Genomic DNA, 19,732 nt, shown 5'->3' on the forward strand with positions numbered 1-19,732 from the left:
AATGGAAGAGAAAGCTAGGTTAGATTTTTGTAAGTGAAGCAAGTAACCCACTACATGTTCTGGAGTTGTGTGTAATGGTTGTATTTGATTAATATGGCAGTAGCAAACAAACCTCTTCCATTTACTTGCATAGCAGTGCCTGGTGGATGGCCTTCTTGCTTGTTTTATGACTTCCATACATTCTTGGGTAAGTTGTAAGTGCCCGAATTCTAGGATTTCAGGAGCCAGATTGCTAGATTCAGCGATGCTGGATCTGGGTGTCTGATCTTTTGGTTGTGCTGTGTCAACAGATCTGGCCTGTTGGGCAATTTGATGCAGGGTACCACTGATAGGTCTAGCAGCGTTGTGTACCAGGGTTGCCTTGCCCAAGTTGGTGCTATCAATATGAGTTTGAGTTTGCTTTGACTGAGTTTGTTTACCAGGTAAGGAAGGAGAGGGAGAGGAGGAAAAGCGTAAGCAAATATCCCTGACCAGTTCATCCATAGGGCATTGCCTTGGGATTGTTTGTGTGGGTATCTGGATGCGAAGTTTTGGCATTTTGCGTTCTCCCTTGTCGCAAACAAGTCTATCTGAGGTGTTCCCCAGAGTTTGAAATAAGTGTTCAGTATTTGGGGGTGAATTTCCCATTCGTGGACCTGTTGGTGATCTCGAGAGAGATTGTCTGCGAGTTGATTTTGTATCCCTGGTATAAACTGTGCAATTAGGCGAATTTGGTTGTGAATTGCCCAATGCCAAATTTTTTGTGCTAACAGGCTTAACTGCGTGGAGTGCGTCCCTCCCTGCTTGTTTAGATAATACATTGTTGTCATGTTGTCTGTTTTGACGAGAATGTATTTGTGAACTATTATTGGTTGGAAAGCTTTTAGTGCTTGAAAAACTGCAAGAAGTTCTAGGTGATTGATATGCAGTTTTGTTTGATGTACGTTCCATTGTCCTTGTATGCTGTGTTGATCGAGGTGTGCTCCCCACCCTGTCATGGAAGCATCTGTTGTTATTACGTATTGTGGCACTGGGTCTTGGAAAGGCCGCCCCTTGTTTAAATTTATGTTGTTCCACCACAGAAGCGAGAGGTAAGTTTGGCGGTCTATTAACACCAGATCTAGAAGGTGACCCTGTGCTTGAGACCACTGTGATGCTAGGCATTGTTGCAAGGGCCTCATGTGCAGTCTTGCGTTTGGGACAATGGCTATGCATGATGACATCATGCCTAGGAGTTGTAATACCATCTTTGCTTGTATCTTTTGTGTTGGATACGTGCGTTGTATGAGGGTGTTGAAATTTTGAATTCTTTGTGGACTTGGAGTGGCTACTCCTTTTGATGTGTCTATTATGGCTCCCAGGTATTGTTGTACCTTGCGTGGCAGAATTTTGGATTTTGTGAAATTGACGGTGAACCCTAGTTTGAAGAGGGTTTGTATGATATGATTCGTGTGATTTGAGCACTCTATTAACGAATGGGCCTTGATTAGCCAGTCGTCTAGATATGGGAACACATGTATTTGCTGTCTTCTGATGTGTGCAGCGACTACCGCTAGACATTTGGTAAAGACTCTTGGTGCGGTTGTTAATCCGAAAGGCAGTACCTTGAATTGGTAATGTATTCCTTTGAATACAAACCTTAGGTATTTCCTGTGCGATGTGTGTATTGGTATATGGAAATAAGCATCCTTGAGGTCTAAAGTTGCCATGTAGTCGTGCAGCTTTAGCAATGGCAATACTTCTTGTAGTGTGACCATGTGGAAGTGGTCTGATTTGATGAAAGTGTTGACTACTCTGAGGTCTAGGATTGGTCTCAGTGTTTTGTCCTTCTTTGGTATCAGAAAGTACAGTGAGTAAACTCCTGTGTTTATTTGTGTGTTTGGCACTAATTCGATTGCATTCTTTTGCAATAGTGCCTGCACTTCTATCTCTAGGAGATTGGAATGGTGTGTTGTTAAATTTTGTGCTTTTGGTGGTATGTTTGGAGGGAACTGTAGAAATTCTATGCAGTAACCATGTTGGATAATTGCTAGAACCCAAGTGTCTGTAGTGATTTTCTCCCATGCTCTGTAATAATGACCTATTCGTCCCCCCACTGGTGTTGTGTGGAGGGGGTGAGTGACATGTGAGTCACTGTTTAGTAGTAGGGGTTTTGGGGCTTTGGAATCTTCCTCTATTTCTAGGGAATTGCCCTCCTCTATATTGTCCCCGAAAACCTCCTCTATACTGTCCTTGGTAACTGGACGGTGTGGCTTGTGAGGTGCTGGCTTGTGTGCTTTGACCCCGAAACCCCCCTCGAAAGGGCGTTTTACGGAATGAGCTGTAATTCCCTCTGCTCTGCGGGGAGTAGAGTGCGCCCATGGCTTTGGCAGTGTCCGTATCTTTTTTGAGTTTCTCAATTGCTGTGTCCACTTCTGGACCGAACAGTTCTTTTTCATTAAAAGGCATATTGAGAACTGCTTGTTGAATCTCTGGTTTAAATCCAGACGTTCGGAGCCATGCATGCCTTCTGATAGTTATTGATGTATTAATTGTCCGTGCAGCTGTATCTGCAGCGTCCATGGAGGAGCGGATCTGGTTGTTGGAGATGGCCTGTCCCTCCTCAACCAATTGTTTTGCCCTATTTTGGAAGTCTTTGGGCAGATGTTCAATGAGATGTTGCATCTCGTCCCAGTGGGCTCTGTCATAGCGCGCAAGTAGTGCCTGGGAGTTCGCGATGCGCCACTGGTTTGCAGCTTGTGCTGCGACTCTCTTACCAGCTGCATCAAACTTGCGGCTTTCTTTATCTGGGGGTGGTGCATCTCCAGATGTGTGAGAGTTGGCCCTTTTTCTAGCTGCTCCTACAACAACAGAGTCTGGTGGCAGCTGTGTTGTGATGAAAGCCGGGTCCGTAGGAGGCGGCTTATACTTTTTTTCCACCCTTGGTGTGATTGCCCTACTTTTGACCGGGTCCTTAAATATGTCTTTTGCGTGCCGGAGCATACCAGGGAGCATAGGCAGGCTTTGGTAGGAGCTGTGGGTGGAGGAGAGTGTGTTGAACAAGAAATCATCCTCGACCTGTTCTGAGTGGAGGCTTACGTTGTGAAATTGTGCTGCTCTAGCCACCACCTGAGAGTACGCGGTGCTGTCTTCTGGTGGAGATGGTTTTGTAGGGTATGCCTCTGGGCTGTTATCTGACACTGGGGCGTCGTATAGGTCCCATGCGTCCTGGTCTTGGTCACCCTGGCTCATGGTGGTGTGAGCTGGGGAGTGTGATGGCGTTTGTGCTGGTGAAACGTTAATCACGGGCGGAGGAGAGGGTGGTGGTGTAACTCTTTTCACCACTTTTGGTTGTGGTGCTTGTTCCGTCTGGAACTCCAACCTTCTCTTTCTCCTAATGGGGGGAAGGGTGCTTATTTTCCCTGTCCCCTGCTGAATGAAGATACGCTTTTGCGTATGGTCCGCATCAGTTGCTTGTAGCTCTTCCTCAAACCTATGCTTCTGCATTTGGGAGGTTAGCGAGTGCTCTTCTGTATAAGAGCCTGAAGCTGGGTAGCTTGCAGTTTGTTTCGGCATCGAAACTTTGTCTGCGTGTTTTTTCGGCTCCGAGGTGACTTTTTTCCTTTTCGGGGCCGAAACCTCTCGGCGTCGATCTGTTTCGGTGCCGCTGTCTCGGCGTCGAGCCGTGTCCACACCGGCATCTCGGTGTCGAGGCTTGTCTCCAGCACTTTCTCGGTCCCGAGAAGGCTGCGTGCCGGTGTCTCGACCGGAGTCGGACGATCTCGGCACCGTTTGGGCCTTTTTCGGTGCCGACGGTCGGTCACCGATTTTATGGGTTGAGCCATGGCCTGGTGGCAGTGGCGTCCCCTGGGCCTTGTAAATGTTTCTTTGTGTGGTTTTCGACGTCTTACTCACGGTTTGTGTATCGTCGAATCCTTCGGAGTCTGAGTCTTGGATCGAGAAGGTACCTTCCTCTTCCTGTTCCTCGAACTCCCGTCGGGCTGTCGGTGCGGACGCCATTTGAAGTCTTCTGGCTCGACGGTCTCGGAGTGTTTTTCGGGACCGGAACGCACGACAGGCCTCGCAGGTGTCTTCGCTGTGCTCAGGTGACAGGCACAGGTTGCAGACCAAGTGTTGGTCTGTGTAGGGGTATTTATTGTGGCATTTGGGGCAGAAACGGAACGGGGTCCGTTCCATCGGCGTTCTTCAGCACGCGGTCGGGCCGACCAGGCCCCGACGGGGGATCGAAAAACTACCCCGAAGGGCACCGGAGCTCTTCGATCTTCGATGCGGTGTTGAATGTAAGTACGCCGATCCCGAACGCAACAATACCGACGAAAATCTTCCGAAATTAACTATTTTTTCTGTTCCGAAACTCGGAGCGACAGGAACACGTCCGAACCCGATGGCGGAAAAAAAACAATCGAGGATGGAGTCGACGCCCATGCGCAATGGAGACAAAAGGAGGAGTCACTCGGTCCCGTGACTCGAAAGACTTCTTCGAAGAAAAACAACTTGTAACACTCCGGCCCAACACCAGATGGCGAGCTATTGCAGAACATGCGTATCTACAGCGACAGATGCCATCGAACACATTGTTATTATATTGTCTGTACGGGCTAATACTACCTTGTGGGAGTAGTGTGTATAGAATGCTTTGCATGCTAGAAAGAGTGTTAGCAGTTCCAAATAACTGATGTGATAAGTCTGCTGAATGGGAGGTTGTGGAGGTGAGCTCCCCCAACCTGTCTGTGATGCATCTGTTGTGAGAGTGATCAGAGAAACAGGGCCCTGAAAGGGCTGCCCTTTTGAAAGGCTGGTGGGATTCTACCATTGCAGAGAGCGGTGAGTCTGGCGGTCCAACACTAGATCCTGAAGATGACCCAGTGACTGAGACCACTGTTGAGAAAGGCACTGTTGCAGTGTACGCATGTGTAGTCTTGCATGGGGAACTAGGGCTATGCAGGAAGCCATCATTCCCAACAGTTGCATCACTAGCTTCACTGTATAAGTATGATTCTCTTGTAATTGAGAGATGATATTTTGAAAAGCTTGAATCCTTATTAGGTTTGGATATGCTAATGCTGACTGAGTGTTCACAATTGTTCCCAGATAAGGCTGTTTGTGAGGGTTGAAGATGAGATTTGAGGTAATTTATTGTGAACCCCAAATTGTTTAGAAGATTTACTGTGTACAGTGTGTGTCGCTGGCATGTTTGAACGCTATTGCTTTTATGAGCCAATCGTCTAGATATGGAAAAACATGCATGTGTTGTCATCTGAGAAACGCTGCTACTACTGCAAAGTATTTTGTGAATACTCTCTGGGCTGTTACACTGAACGTTAGTACCTTGAATTGATAATGATTTCCTGCAATGACAAATCTTAGATATTTAAGGTGTGCTGGATTTATGGGAATATAGAAATAAGCATCTTTGAGATCGAATGCTATCATGTAATTCCCTTGCTGTAATAGAGGAATAACATCTTGTAGAGTGACCATGTGGAAATGCTCTGAAATTATGTATAGATTGAGAGGCCAGAGATTTAAAATTGGTCTTAATGAACCGTCCTTTTTGGGTATGAGGAAGTAAAGTGAATATACTCCTAACCCTTGCTGGGATGTAGGTACTGGTTCTATAGCCCCTTTGAGCAGAAGGGACTGTACCTCATTTAACAGAGTAAGATGGTGGTGAGAGAGTTTGTGGAAACGAGGAGGAATGTTTGGTGGAGTGGAAATTAGTTCTAGACAATAGCCATGTCAGATAATTGATAGAATCCACTGATCTGTGGTGATATTGTACCATTGTGGATAAGAATTTACCAGTCTACCTCCCACAGGAAATGTATGCGTTGTGGGGATTTGTAAAAAGTCACTGTTTGTAGAGATGGAGGAACCTCTAGAGGCAGATGTTTTACCTCTTTCGCCATTGTTTGAGTTTTTATGACACTCTAAAGGAACCTCTATTGTAGAAGTGTGATCCCTGTTTTTGTTGCGAGGTGGATGGCTCTGTGGTTGATGGTTTGAAACCACCTCTAAATTGTGGCTTACGAAAAGTGCTACTAGTGGGTGTGGTATATAGCGCAACCATATCCTTAGCTGTTTCAGAGTCTTTCTTAAGTTTCTCTAAGGTGGTATCCAGCTATGGCCCAAATAAATGTTCTTTATCAAAAGGCATGTTGTTTAGTAGAGCTTGCTGTATTTCAGGTTTAAAACCGGAACACCTCAACCATGCATGTCTCCTTAATACTATGCTAGTGCTGCCCCCCTTGCTGCTGTATCAACTGCATCAGTAGCACATCTGATTGCATTGTTTGAAATAGCCTACCCTCTCTTTTGATTATCATGTGGAAGATATTACAATAGCTCTTCCATTTCAACCCAGTGGGCTCTATCGTACCTCGCCTGGTGTGCCTATAAATTTGCAATCCTCCAGTGATTAGCAGCCTGAGCAGCCACTCTTTTTCCCGCTGCATCTAATTTCTTACTCTCTTTGTCTGGAGGAGGAGCATCTCCTGTAGATTGAATATTGGCATGTTTTCCTGTCGCACTTCCTACTATGGAGTCAGGTGGTTATTGTGTTTTGATTAAAGTTGGATCAGCGGGTGCAGCCTCTTTTTTTTTTTTTTTTTTTTTTAAATCAACCCTAGGTATTATGATAATTGCCTTGACGGGTTCTTTTGTCAGCAGCATGTCTAATCATGCCTGGAAACACAGGGAGACATTGGGACTGTGTGTGTACTTGTTAAAGTATTACACAAGAAGTCCTCTTCAATTGGATCTGTATGTAATTGTTTGTTGCGATACACAGCTGCTCTACCTATCACTTCATTATAAGCAGTGGTATCTTGAGGGGGGAGATGGCCTTGCAGATATAAATCCGGATCAATTGACAAAATGGGATCAGGATCATAGAGATCCCATGGGTCTACATTCTGTTGAACATCACTTACGTCATCCCTATGATGTGATGCTGATGTTTCTGGAGAGAACTGTGTGGAATACGTAGGTGAGGGTAGATGGGGAGCGGAAGAAGGAAGTAAAGTAGAATGTGGTGGTGGAGGTTGTTCTGTAGCCTTTTCCTTCTCCTTGAAGACTTTCTTAGCTGGAGGCCCAGCATCCAAAGTCTCTTGAAATGTGAGTCTCCTCTTAATTGGCACAGGAGGAGAGGCTATGATCCTTCATGTTCCTTTTTGTATTTGAAGCTTGTGCTGCTTAGTGTCCCTCACTTCAAGTATTGGTTCAATGGAAGATGACTCCTCAGTAACTGCAGAATGACAGTTTTCGATTCCGAAGGTTTGGACTCCGAATGTTTGACTCAAACCGAAAGTGTCAATGTATTATGATTACTTTTTTTGGCTCCTAAGAAGAAATGTCAGATTTTCGGCTCAATGCCGAACAGATGTGGCTGTCTGTTTGGTCGATACCGAATGATTTTGGTCTTATGTATTATCTGTAGCGAACCTGAAGGTTGGGCATCTGAATGTAATTTTCACCTCTGACTATGGCCCGAGGGAAGTGGAGAGTAGATGACCAATGGAAGAGTCTTTTTAATAGTCTTTGTTTGGTGCGATGGGGCTGATGTACTCATGTACTGCACCGTGAGATGGATTGGTTCTCGAAAGTCGAGTCACAGTCTCTAATGGAGAAGGCTGTGCGTTGTCCTACTTCTTCTTGCGTGTGCTCTTCTCCAAAGATGTCAGTGTGTGTCTTCTGTTCACTTGGATGCCATTTCTAGATGACGCACTCTTCAGTCCTGGAGGGTCTTCTTTGACCGAAACGATCTACAGGTGTCGCAGGTCTCTTCTCTGTGTTCCGAAGACAGGCACAGATTACACACCCAGTGCTGGTCAGTGTATGGAAACAGAGTGACACTGAGGACAGAACTGAAAAAGAGTTCTTTCCATCAGCCTATCATTCTTTGACTACAGTTTATCGAAACAGGCCTAAAAAGGGCATAGATGCCCCTAAGGGTGTGAAATTGGCCCCCGACAACATAAATCGGATTGACTATAAAGTGCAGAAAACACGATTGAAAACTTTACCGACGTTTAACGAAAGGTAAAATAAAGTTCAGAAGATATCGAACCGAGATTCACAGGATCAAGAGGAAACACCTTCGGACCAGAGGGTGGAGAGAAAACAATATAACAAAGGACTCGATGCTCATGTGCAGTATCACCGAGAGGAGGAGTCACTCGATCTCGTGAATTAAAAATATTCTTTGTAGAAAAAAAAAAAAAGACTTGTAACACTAAATGATGCTCTTATGTAAAGCATGTGTATCTCCAGCTACACAAGCTATCCAACACTACCTACAAATGCTTAGCACTACCCTCTGATAAGCCTAACTGCTCCCCCACACTACACTAAATAGAGCATTAGTCCTATCTACTTTTGCCTATGCAAACCAATTGGGGTTCCACTGGACACTCTGCACGGTGTTCTTCTTTTTAGTGCACCAAATAGAGAGCCAGCTTCCTCCAGAGGCTGTAACATTGGTACATGAAAACTTGCTATTTCAAGTGGGGCAAAATTTACAATGGAAAGCTTTCCATAACTGCCCCTGAAACAAATCCATCTCATACGACTTGACCATTAGGTCTTCTGTGTGATCCCTGGTTGTTGCTGGCTGGTGTGCTTGATGCCACAGTGTCAGTTTTCAGGGGCCAGCAACTCCAGTGCCAAATCTCTCAAGGTACAGCTTTAACAGATTACTTGAAACACAGTTGAACTAGATAGCGGAAAAAAACTATCTGAGGTGGTTTCTGTGTGCTGGTGTACTGTGGGTTTCAGAAAAGGCATCACAGGTCATCTTGAAAGCACTTTGAGAAAAACAACTTGTAACATTCCAAGCCCTACAGAGGTTTATGCACATCATGTATTCTACTCAGCACAATGGCCAAATGTGTTCGTAGGCTGTAGTGCTGCAGATTCAAATTGCTGTGCATAATCTTGCCATCTAGTGTTGGGCACGGACACTTGCCAAGTTTTTTTCCCCCCTTTAAAAAGCTTTAAGTCATAAGATTTTGTAGGCCAAGATGCACCAGGCTAAAGTTTCCACTTGAGAATTTGTCCCTGACCCATTCAGTTTAGAAGTATGTAGAACATGTGCATATACTGCTACACATTGTACAAAAATATTTTTAAAAGGTCAATTATGATTAACTAGGGCTTAAAATAGTGACTAGGCTGTTAATGGCTCGGGAACAGTGGCAGCAGAGTGAAGTAGCCAAGACTCATTTTAAAGCAGGTTGCTCCAAAACCTGACTGATTGCAATGACAGGCCTTAGTCCATACTTCCTGTGCTGAGAAATGAACTATTGAGCTGGGCTTCATCTGTTTTCATGTCAATACGTTGCATATCCATTGAGTTTTATGGCTTCACAAAATGTCTTCAGGCACGTCCTAGCTTTTGAACCAGTGAAGTTGTAACTTTCCAAGATAGATACAGCCTACTGAAGTGGACTTGTCTGGTAGTCTGTAAAGGCGAACAAAGTGTTGACTGCTCCAAACCAGTTCTTGGATCATGTCCCTAGGATCAGCTACTGCCCTACAACTATCCCTTTCAATATGGGCCTATGTAGGCAGCTAAAAACAAACACATGGTTTAAAACCACAACAGAAAGAATAGTTATTCTACTTCAGCTCCTGAATAGAGGTTGTTAATTACAAGATGGCCTCTACCTCTGCATAACACAGAAAAGGGACCTACCACTCACTGTCAAAAGAGGTCCAGACTTTGGGTCCAGACTTTAAGTAGAAGGTGGGTGAGCAGTCTCAAATAGTGCTGTGGGCACCTTAGTTAAGTGTGTTGGGCTCCAATTTTCCAGACGTACATTCAAGCCCTGAGAAAACCCAAACACACTGCCAGCTCTGCACTGTGTTTAAATGTACTCACCAACTGACAAGTCCATCTTGCCTCCAGAAGGATCGTCAGCTTGATTCTGTGAGAATAGAAATAGAGATATGAGGGACAGTATCAGCAACTTACAACCTAACAAGCTTCCAGGAGAACCCCACCCCCAATAAGAGCAATGCTCTCCATTTAAATATGTACAAATTTTGACTTAACAATTTATGTGCTATAAATCTGCTCTTGTTGCCTCCCTCACCAGAGTGGCTTGGAATGCACTCTCCCAGCTTCCTTCAAACATAGTAGTCCACCCCAACTGGAAGTCATACTTACCAGCAGGCCCATGCTTGAAAACTGCTTAGACAATGGGTTCATCCACGGCTCAGCATTGCCTCCTTTCAGAGAGCCCTGTGCAAAGGAAGCAGTTTGTGAGCGACAACTGCATAAAACAGGAGCTCCTGCACCCGGTGTGCTCGTTATTCAACTCTAGCGTAAATACCACTACTTCTGTGTCAAACACAGAACATTCTAGGCCTTATTCCTCCCCATCAACCAAATATTTTGCAAAAGGTATGTCACAGTAAAGGGATCATCTTGCTTAGTTAAATAAATAGCAATGGAGGAAAGGGAGTACAAATGAAAGAGCCAGAACCTCAGTCAATGTTGCTGTCAGAATTTCTTGCAAATAGCTAGGGGACAAGGTAAAATATTTGCTCAGTCTTGAAGCAGAATGAGAGCAAACCCAGTGGCTGAACTACTTTCTAGCAGTGACTGTTTTTCGAGTCATGGTATGTCTGGGTGCCTGTGGAATGTACTAGGCTTGGCCGTATATGAAGTACAAGGGGAATTTCCACTTTCACAGTAGTTTAAATGATTGATATATTAGCCTGATTCTACAGTGCAAACTATGAAGACACGACTGTAAAACAAATCACAAGCTATGGAAAAGTCCAGATACTCTGCCTATTTTAACATCTTAATTATTAGCTACTGACTTAATCCCAGTTCAGTGCCCAAGAAGAACATTTCAGCTCACCTTGATTTGTGGCTTCTTGGCACTGCCAGGTACCCAACCAGTGGCACTGTGGGAAGAGCTACTGCCTGGTGTGCCTGCACTGTTCCAGACGCCCCCTTCCTCATCTTCATCCCAGCTGCTGTGGCGTGTGCCAGACACTGGTGGTCCGTCACTCTCACCCCAACCATCTTGCATAGATTTTGCACCTGAAAGAAAAAAAAAAAAAGTAATTCCATACAAGACCGCTAGATAGCAGAATAATGTAGACTATATGAACCTCTAAGAGTTCCATGCTGTAAAACTAGGATATTCCCAATAGAACAGGATTCATCTGCTTCATCATTCTCTTATTTTGACCGGGTAGTCACTAAAGCATATATGTACACATTTAACATCAGTAACGGCTATAGCTGACATGCAGTTGATTCACTTCATTGCTTTACATAAACTCTAACCCAGTCCAACCCATGAAAGGAAATAGGCGGAAACAGCAAAATTTACTGTTTAAGAAATTAGCCAAAATGGTAAAATAACAGTGCATTTGGCTGAATTACACCACTTAAAAGAGCTTCACATAACATTAAATAGGAAATGGGAGGCAAATTTAGAAGTGCATCTAGTACAAAAGCTGTTCTTTTAAGAAACGTAGAAGCCTGCACGATTCCATCACATTAAGCTGAGTGACATTTTGGCAGTTCATTTTTTAACATAAGTAATTACAACTAAAATTTCAAGGTCTGTGACCCCTAAAGCAGGAGTTGCTTTTATGAATTCAGAGGTACCCTTAGATATTCATGGAAGTTCAAATAGACTCTGAAATTAACCCCTTAAAAGTGTGATCAGGGTCACAAATTCAAATCTACAGACAATTAAGTCACGAAGTAAAATTGGACAACACCAATGCATCAATTCTGGTGTCAGGGTGCAAACAATAATACTTAGCAAAAGTATGGACTGATCTTAAAATGCACACCTTACATGTCAGGAATAGGTACATTCTTTGATGCCACAGCACTTGCATTTCCCCTAATGAAGCAAGTCATGGGCTTACCAGGGAAAGGTATATTTGCTTTCGAATAACAGGTAGAAATATAGTGAACCCTCAATCTAGATTTTATCTGATTAGAAGAGGATAAACAAGTCTGGACAGCACCATTTTCAACATCATTCTTTATTCTCCTTTACTCCTATCCAAATAATATAATGCCTAGTAAACGTTGAGGGTATGCAGAAACCTCTGCTGGGGATCCAGGATTCAGGGAAAAAAGGTAAGGAAAAATCTGGCTTATAAGGATGCTTAAAGGATGCTCAAAAGAATTTCCAGTACAAAACGAGGAATTCTTAGAGAAACATCAATTTCAAGGAAAACTGTGTCCAAATAAAGAGCATGACACTTGCTAACCCTTTTAACGGAAGTAGTTATCCCAAAGAAAACCACCTTCAAAGAAACGTGTTTTAGTTCAGCTTTCTGCATCGGCTCAAAGGGAGGTACAAGCAATTTAGGAGGTCCAAATTTAACTTCAAGGATGCAGTGGATCTTTTAACTGGAGGAAAAACTTCAAGACCTGCCAAGAAATCTTTGACAACTGGAACAGTGAAGAATGATGCCTGAAGAGACTTCCAGATACAGCAGTCAAATGAACTTCAATAGAATACCATAAACCAGACTTTGCTTGAGAAAGAAGTTATGTCAATAGTGTTTCGTCTTGGATCTTTGCAGGTCTTCTCACCTGCTGATACACCTCCTTCCCTTGAATGTATATTAAGACATCAGAGAAGGATACTTCGCCTCCTTCGGTCATCAGGTAACTTCAAGTGTCCATAATGCAGTACTTCAAATGCCAGGAAGCAAAAGTGAGCGACAGGAGGCTTGAAAGGAAAGCCCTGCCTGACATCTTCCACGGAAGATTCAATCCCACTGCAGTCTCTTGAGGCAGGATGGCCATCTGGAAGATGGATATCACTATTGATGAGCCAGTCTGGTGCCATGACAAAAATCTTGAGTATGAGCTTGATGACAACCCTGGGAATAAGAGACAGGGAGAAAAACAGGGAAATTCTCTCATCTAGGCTGATCAAAAGAGGATTCCCAGAGACTCTGGTGTTTTGAATCTGGGGTAATAAACACATTGTAAGATTTCTTCTGTTGTTAACCAATCTATTTCTTGGTGCCCTGAAAAAAGAAGACACCTGCAAACAGCTTGACGTTCAGGTCCAACAAATGAAAACTTGGCTGCCTTTGTGTTTTGAAGCTCTGGAATGAACATCATAGTCAGGAAAACTTCCCTTGCAATCAGGTGGTACCAAATCTTCTGAGCCACTCTGGGAAAAACAATATGTCCTCTTCCTCATTTGGATAAAATAACAAGTTACTTACCTTCAGTCAACCATTATCTGATAGAGACTATCTAACTGCAGATTCCTTACCTTAGAATTATCCCTAGGCATCACAGTGGAACCAAAGATGTTTTGTGAGTAGTACTCCTGCGTGCTGGTAGGTGGTGTTGTTCGACTCAGCATGGCTTCATCAGCAGACTCCAGGCCGGAAGTGATGTACCAGGTGTCTATTTAGGCGCCACCCCAGTGCACTAACATCTGTTTCTTTCTGAGACTTTCCACACCAAGAATGGGTGTGGAAAACCAGGTCCTTGAAAGGGTTATACTCCTGTCCCTAAAAATCTATTCAGAGCATTGGATCGGTAGGAGACCTGCAAGCTAGTTAGAGTCTCTACTAGATAAGGCGTTACAGAAGGGAAACAATTTGTTCATCTGACAGACTTCTAGCCGCAGATTCCTTACCTTAGATTAGATACCCAAACAATACCTTTGCAGAGGTGGGTTTGCAAAACAATTTCACTCAAGAAAGTCCTGCAGGACCGAACTGGCAAACTTTCCAATTTCTACAGACCTGACTGTCCAGGCAGTAGAGCTTGGTAAATGCGTGCAAAGATACCCACGTAGCTGCTTGGCAGATGCCCAAAACCAGAACGCAGTGTGCTAACACAGTGGTTGCAGCCTTGCCTCTAGTGGAATAAGCATGCCAACCCTCATGGAGTTGCTTTTTGGCCAATGAGTAGCAGATTTTGAAACAGAGTATGATCCGTCAGGAGATGGTCCATTTCTATACTGCCCCTCCCTTCCTGGGTTCTAACATACCCCAAGAAGAGTTGCTCATCTTCCCAGAATGCTTTTGTGTGGTCACAGTAGAAGGACAACACTTTTTGGGGCCAGCCTATGGAGTCGCTCCTCTTTCTTAGAGGGATGAGGAAGAGCATAAAAAGGTAGGCAAGGTAGTGGACTGGCCCACCTGATAGGGAGTGATACCCCCAGTAGTAAGGAAGCTCTAGTGCAAAGGACCAGCTTGTCTGGGAAAATGTTTAGGTACGGCATATTAGAAGATAAAGGCTGGAGCTCGCATACCCTCTGGACAGATGCTAATGCCACTAGAAAGACTGTCTTGATAGTTGGAAGTCTATGATGATAGTTGTGCAGGGTATCAAAAGGAATGCACATCAGTAAAGTCAGGATTAAATTTAAGTTCCACTGAGGCATAATGAAGGGTGAGGAGGAAAGAAACTGAGGCCTTTCAGAAACCGATGTACAATAGGAGACTTGAAAAGGGATGACTGATCAGGCAACCGGAGAACGCTGAGATGGCAGAAAGGTAGCCTTTTGAGGTGCCCAAAACCGAGCCCTGCTGGGAAAGAGAAGGTCCTGAGAAAAAATGGCAGAAATGGGGTCAACTTGTTTCTCTGCAGACCTTACCACAACCTTGCCCAATGGCAGGCTACACAGTCTTGGTGTAGGTACACCTGGCTGCAAAGACGACATTACAGACTTTGGGAGGAAGGTTGAAAGCTGTCAACTGTCACCACTAAATCTTCATGCATGAAGGCCGAGAGTTGTTAAGTTTGGGTGGAGAACTCTTCCCTGCAACAGAAGATCCTCTTGAAGGTGCAGCCTCACCTGAGGGCCAATAGCCATGCTCAACAGCTCAGGATGCCAAACTCTCCAGGCCCAGTCTGGAGCCATTAGGAAGACATTGGCCTGGTCATTCCTGATCTTTTTGAGAACTCTGAGCAAGAGTGGTATAGGTGGAGAGGCGTACAGGAGGCCGGAACTCCACTCTAGACCCAAAAGCATCTCCGACCGAGAGAAGCCTTGGAAACTCCTGCGTGCAGAAGTGCTAACATTGCTCATTTTCAGCAGCGGCAAACAGTTCTAAGCAAGGCTCTCCCCACTGCTGAAAGAGACCTTGCATGACCTCCGGGTGGAAAGGCCATTTGTGATCCACTAGGTATGTTTGGCCGAGTTTGTCCACCCTGGCGTTCAGAGAGGCCACCAGGTGTTGAACCACCGGAGAAATGCCCTTCTGTTCCAGACATGTCCATAGACTTGAGAAAGGGTCCACAACACCACCCCGCCCTGTTTGTATCAGTACCACATGGCAGTGATGTTGTCAATGAACACCTGAAATAGCCTTCCCTTGCTGGAGAGTAGAACGGTTTTCAATGCCAGTCTGAACACCAGGAACTCCAACAGGTTGATGTGGAGCTCAATTCCACCAGAGAACAAAAGTATCTGATCTCCATCTCTCTCAGATGGCCACCCTAGGCCAGAAGTGATCCATCTGTCACTACTGTCAGATGTGGTTGGAGAAGGGTCTGCTGCGGACCAAATCGCGGTTTGTTAGCCACCACTGTATATCTTTTTCAGTGCCCTCTGAGATATCTGTTCCATGTTGAAGAGATTGCCCTGATGCTGTACCCACTGTAAATTAAGGTCCTCCTGCAGAGCCTGCATATGCCAGCAAGCATGCTTCACAAACAGGATGCAAGAAGCCATGAGGCCCAGCACCCCGAGTTAGTCTCGCCAAAAGCCAGGATAGGGGCAGAAACATCAGTACCATAGCCTGAATATCCTGGACTCAATGTTTGGGAGATTAAGCCCAAAACATCACTAGGTCCAGAAAGGCTCAGATGAAAGAGTGTTTCTGAGAAGGGATCAGGTGTGACTTTGGAATGTTGACAGTGAACCCGAGGTCAGTAGTAGTCTGGAAATGGAAGATTACTGCCTGCGACAAGTCCACCTTCAAAAGCCACTTGTCGAGATAGGGGAGAACTGGCAGCCAGATCTCTGCAGATCACCTTGGAACACTCAAAGGGTGCTGGTAAGGCCAAAGGGAAGCACAGTAAACTGAAATTGTTGGTGTCCGACCGTGAACTGCAGGTAACATCTGTGGGCAGACAGGCTTGAGAAGTGGAAGTATGCGCCCTGCAAGTCCAATGCTACTATTTAGCCTGAGGGGTCCAGGACTTGTTTTTTCCTGAAGAAATTGAGAGGGCACAGGTCTAGGATAGGAAGGAAAACTCTGTCCTTCGTGGCCACCAGAAAGGCTCAAGGACCTGGCCATTACTCTGCGGTCCATGAAACACTCCAGCGCTGAGTCCACCTTTTCTTCGCAGAGATGGGAGCAATCAAAGGGAATGTCTACAAGATTGGACATCACCTAAAAAGTCAGTTGTCGTCAGCCAGATGTGGCACTGTAAAGCCACTGACGAACTAAACACTCTGCCTAGTTAGACGGTTGTGTTCAGCCCACATCAGACTGTGAACTTAGCTGCGACTCTCCCATCTGCCATAGCTTGATAGTATATGGTCCAGGTCTCCTCAGGTACCACAGGCAGCAGCTGTGCAAGTAAATCCTAAAGGGAATTGGAGTAACTGCCCAAAAGACATGCAGTGGTCACACACTGGTAATGCCAGACTGGCAGAAAAAAACATTTCTTACTCAAGGTGTCCAGCCTTTTGGATTCCCTATCCAACAGAGTGGTGGGGAATGCACCAGGATTTAATAAGGAAGCAGAGGCTTGGGCCACTACGCTTTCCTGGATGGAGTGTTGGGTGAGGAAAGAGGGGTGGTGGCGACAGGCAATTCTGTTCACAGGAGCCCCATGTGCAGGGCTTGGACCAGGCCCCAAGCAAGACGTCTGTGAGGGTTTCATTACATGGGAATGGTTCTGAAGGGGTGACTCCTGGGTGAAGCACCTCCGCCAAGACGTAGTCTTGACAGGGACCAAGGGCAACTGAAGTTCCAGGACCTCGGAAGCCCTCCTCTCTACCATACCAAATGTGGCAATGTGGCTCCCTTCTCCATAGCCATGGCAGAAGAGATCAAGCCAATATCTGGGGAGATGACCAGTCAACTAGCATTCATCAATTCCTCACACCAGTATATATCAAGGTCTAGGGGCTGGTATTTTTCAGGGTCCAGTGGCTCCTCCCAAACAACCTAAAGTTCTAGCACATAGGAATAGGGCGCGAGCTCCGGAGGGAATGGCTCTAGTTTGCACCGGGTGATAATCAACTGGCTCTGTGTTGAATTCAGGGATAAGAATGAGAATGGTGCCTCTGGAGATCGCAAGCAGTATCAAAAGTGGGACTGGCATTGGGAAGGTTGAGGTGGCACTACAAGCACGAGTGTGGATCTATTTGTGGATCCAAGGGGCATGACTGGCACCACAGGAAGACTGCTGGCAAGAAAACAGTAGGGGGCCTCCCTGAACCCGTGGGGCCCAAAGGCACTCCCAGTGGGGATGGGCTGCTCATATATAAGGTGCATGGCCTCAGAATGCTCGAGTTCGGCAAGGGTTGCTTCGGATCCCGGACACACAGGGAGGCACAGAGATGGCACAGGATCAACCACTGAGTCTGGGCTTGAGTGACGACGCTCCCTCATCTCGTCGAATGACAAGCAATGGGGGTGAAGTTGAAGACCTCTGACTCCTTGATATTTTTCTTCATACAGGACTTACAGGAGTAGACTGATTTCAACTGCGAGGAACATTTATGGCTCTGCGAACAATCCAGGGTCTTCCTCTCAACTGAGATCGAGACAGTCGTGGGGTCGTATGTCTAGCAGCAGAGACAGACAAGGTGTGAGTCCATCGCTGATATTTGCCTGTGATAGGCACCACAGAGGTTGAATCCAGCCTTCTTCATTGACATCCCTGTCCCACCAGGAGACAAGTCTTTAATAACCTGGACAAAAAGTTGAAAAAAAAAAGTAAACAAATGACTGGGGGCAGCGTTATCCACATTTGGGCTGACTGGCACAGAGGAAAAAAATGACCTTAGTGTGCTGGGGTGGTGCCTACATAGGCTCCGCGCACAGGATGCAGACGCCACACAGAGTCGAACGACCCATAAAACTGGTGCGCAGGGCAATGCTCCCAAATAAATTCTGGATCTAGTCTTACACATGGGAATAACTAAGGTAAGGAATCTGCAGCTAGAAGTCTATCAGATACAAATGACATGACGTTCATCTTGAGTAGACGGCCTGGCTTGTTATTTGGAGACATACTTATGTAAAAGACAAACTATTGCAGTGAGGGGGTCCATTACCACTCCACACCTCAAAAGAAGCATGTGTCTACTATGGTCTGAGATGGGGGCATAGGACGGAGGTAGCCCAGACAGAAGATCCTTCTTCTGCACCACCTAGGGCTGCAGGGTATTACCCAATAGTTGTATTGTAGGAAGCTTGCTCTGTATTGAAAATGTCACTTACCCAGTGTACATCTGTTCGTGGCATTGGTCGCTGCAGATTCACATGTTGTGCACAGTCCGCCATCTGGTGTTGGGTTGGAGTGTTACAAGTTGTTTTTCTTCGAAGAAGTCTTTCGAGTCACGAGACCGAGGGACTCTTCCTCTTTGCTTCCATTGCGCATGGGCGTCGGCTCCATCTTAGATTGTTTTCCCCGCAGAGGGTGAGGTAGGAGTTGTGTGTGTTAGTAATAGTGCCAATGCAATGGAATGAATAAGTATGTACAAATTAAGGTTAAGTAATATATATATATATATACACACAAATGTACAAATGTTGAAGATAACTTCCAACGGCTACAGGCTCCCGGGGAGGCGGGTGGGCACATGTGAATCTGCAGCGACCAATGCCACGAACAGATGTACACTGGGTAAGTGACATTTTCAGTTTGATGGCATCTGTTGCTGCAGATACACATGTTGTGCATAGACTAGTAAGCAGGTATCTCCCCAAAAGCGGTGGCTCAGCCTGTAGGAGTGGAAGTAGTCTGAAACAAAGTTCTCAGTACGGCTTGACCTACTGTGGCTTGTTGTGCGGATAGCACGTCTACACAGTAGTGTTTCGTAAATGTGTGAGGCGTGGACCATGTGGCTGCCTTACATATTTCGTGCATTGGAATATTTCCTAGGAATGCCATGGTAGCGCCTTTTTTTCTGGTTGAGTGTGCCCTTGGTGTAATGGGCAGTTGTCTCTTTGCTTTAAGATAGCAGGTTTGGATGCACTTAACTATCCATCTGGCTATACCTTGTTTTGATATTGGGTTTCCTGTATGAGGTTTTTGAAATGCAATAAACAGTTGTTTTGTTTTCCTAACCTCCTTTGTTCTGTCGATGTAGTACATTAGTGCTCTTTTGACATCTAATGTATGTAGTGCCCTTTCAGCTACTGAGTCTGGCTGTGGGAAGAACACTGGTAACTCTACCGTTTGATTTAAGTGGAACGGTGAAATAACCTTTGGTAGGAATTTCGGATTGGTTCTTAGTACAACCTTATTTTTGTGTATTTGGATAAAAGGTTCTTGTATTGTAAACGCCTGAATTTCACTTACTCTTCTTAGAGATGTGATGGCAATGAGAAATGCAACTTTCCAGGTTAAGAATTGTATTTCGCAAGAATGCATGGGTTCAAAAGGTGGTCCCATGAGTCTTGTCAAGACGATGTTAAGGTTCCATGAAGGAACAGGTGGTGTTCTTGGTGGTATTATTCTTCTTAGGCCCTCCATAAATGCTTTAATGACGGGTATCCTAAACAGTGAAGTTGAATGGGTAATCTGCAGGTATGCAGATATTGCTGC

The 19,732-nt window shown here is 45.2% G+C and overlaps 1 protein-coding gene across 9 annotated transcripts in view; it reads right to left on the minus strand.

The window, feature by feature from the left end:
* Positions 1 to 19,732, minus strand: part of TNRC6B (trinucleotide repeat containing adaptor 6B) — a 1,322,553-nt gene that overhangs the window by 579,569 nt on the left and 723,252 nt on the right. For all 9 annotated transcript variants that reach the window (XM_069231280.1, XM_069231283.1, XM_069231279.1 and 6 more), the window contains 3 exons: positions 10,851 to 11,035; positions 10,148 to 10,222; positions 9,860 to 9,905 (listed from right to left, as the gene is read on the minus strand). In XM_069231280.1, coding sequence (XP_069087381.1) covers positions 9,860 to 9,905; positions 10,148 to 10,222; positions 10,851 to 11,035 — 306 coding nt within the window. The remainder of the gene's footprint in view (positions 1 to 9,859; positions 9,906 to 10,147; positions 10,223 to 10,850; positions 11,036 to 19,732) is intronic.

The sequence above is a fragment of the Pleurodeles waltl genome, chromosome 4_2 (assembly GCF_031143425.1).
Source record: "Pleurodeles waltl isolate 20211129_DDA chromosome 4_2, aPleWal1.hap1.20221129, whole genome shotgun sequence".
NCBI classification, from domain to species: Eukaryota; Metazoa; Chordata; class Amphibia; order Caudata; family Salamandridae; genus Pleurodeles; species Pleurodeles waltl.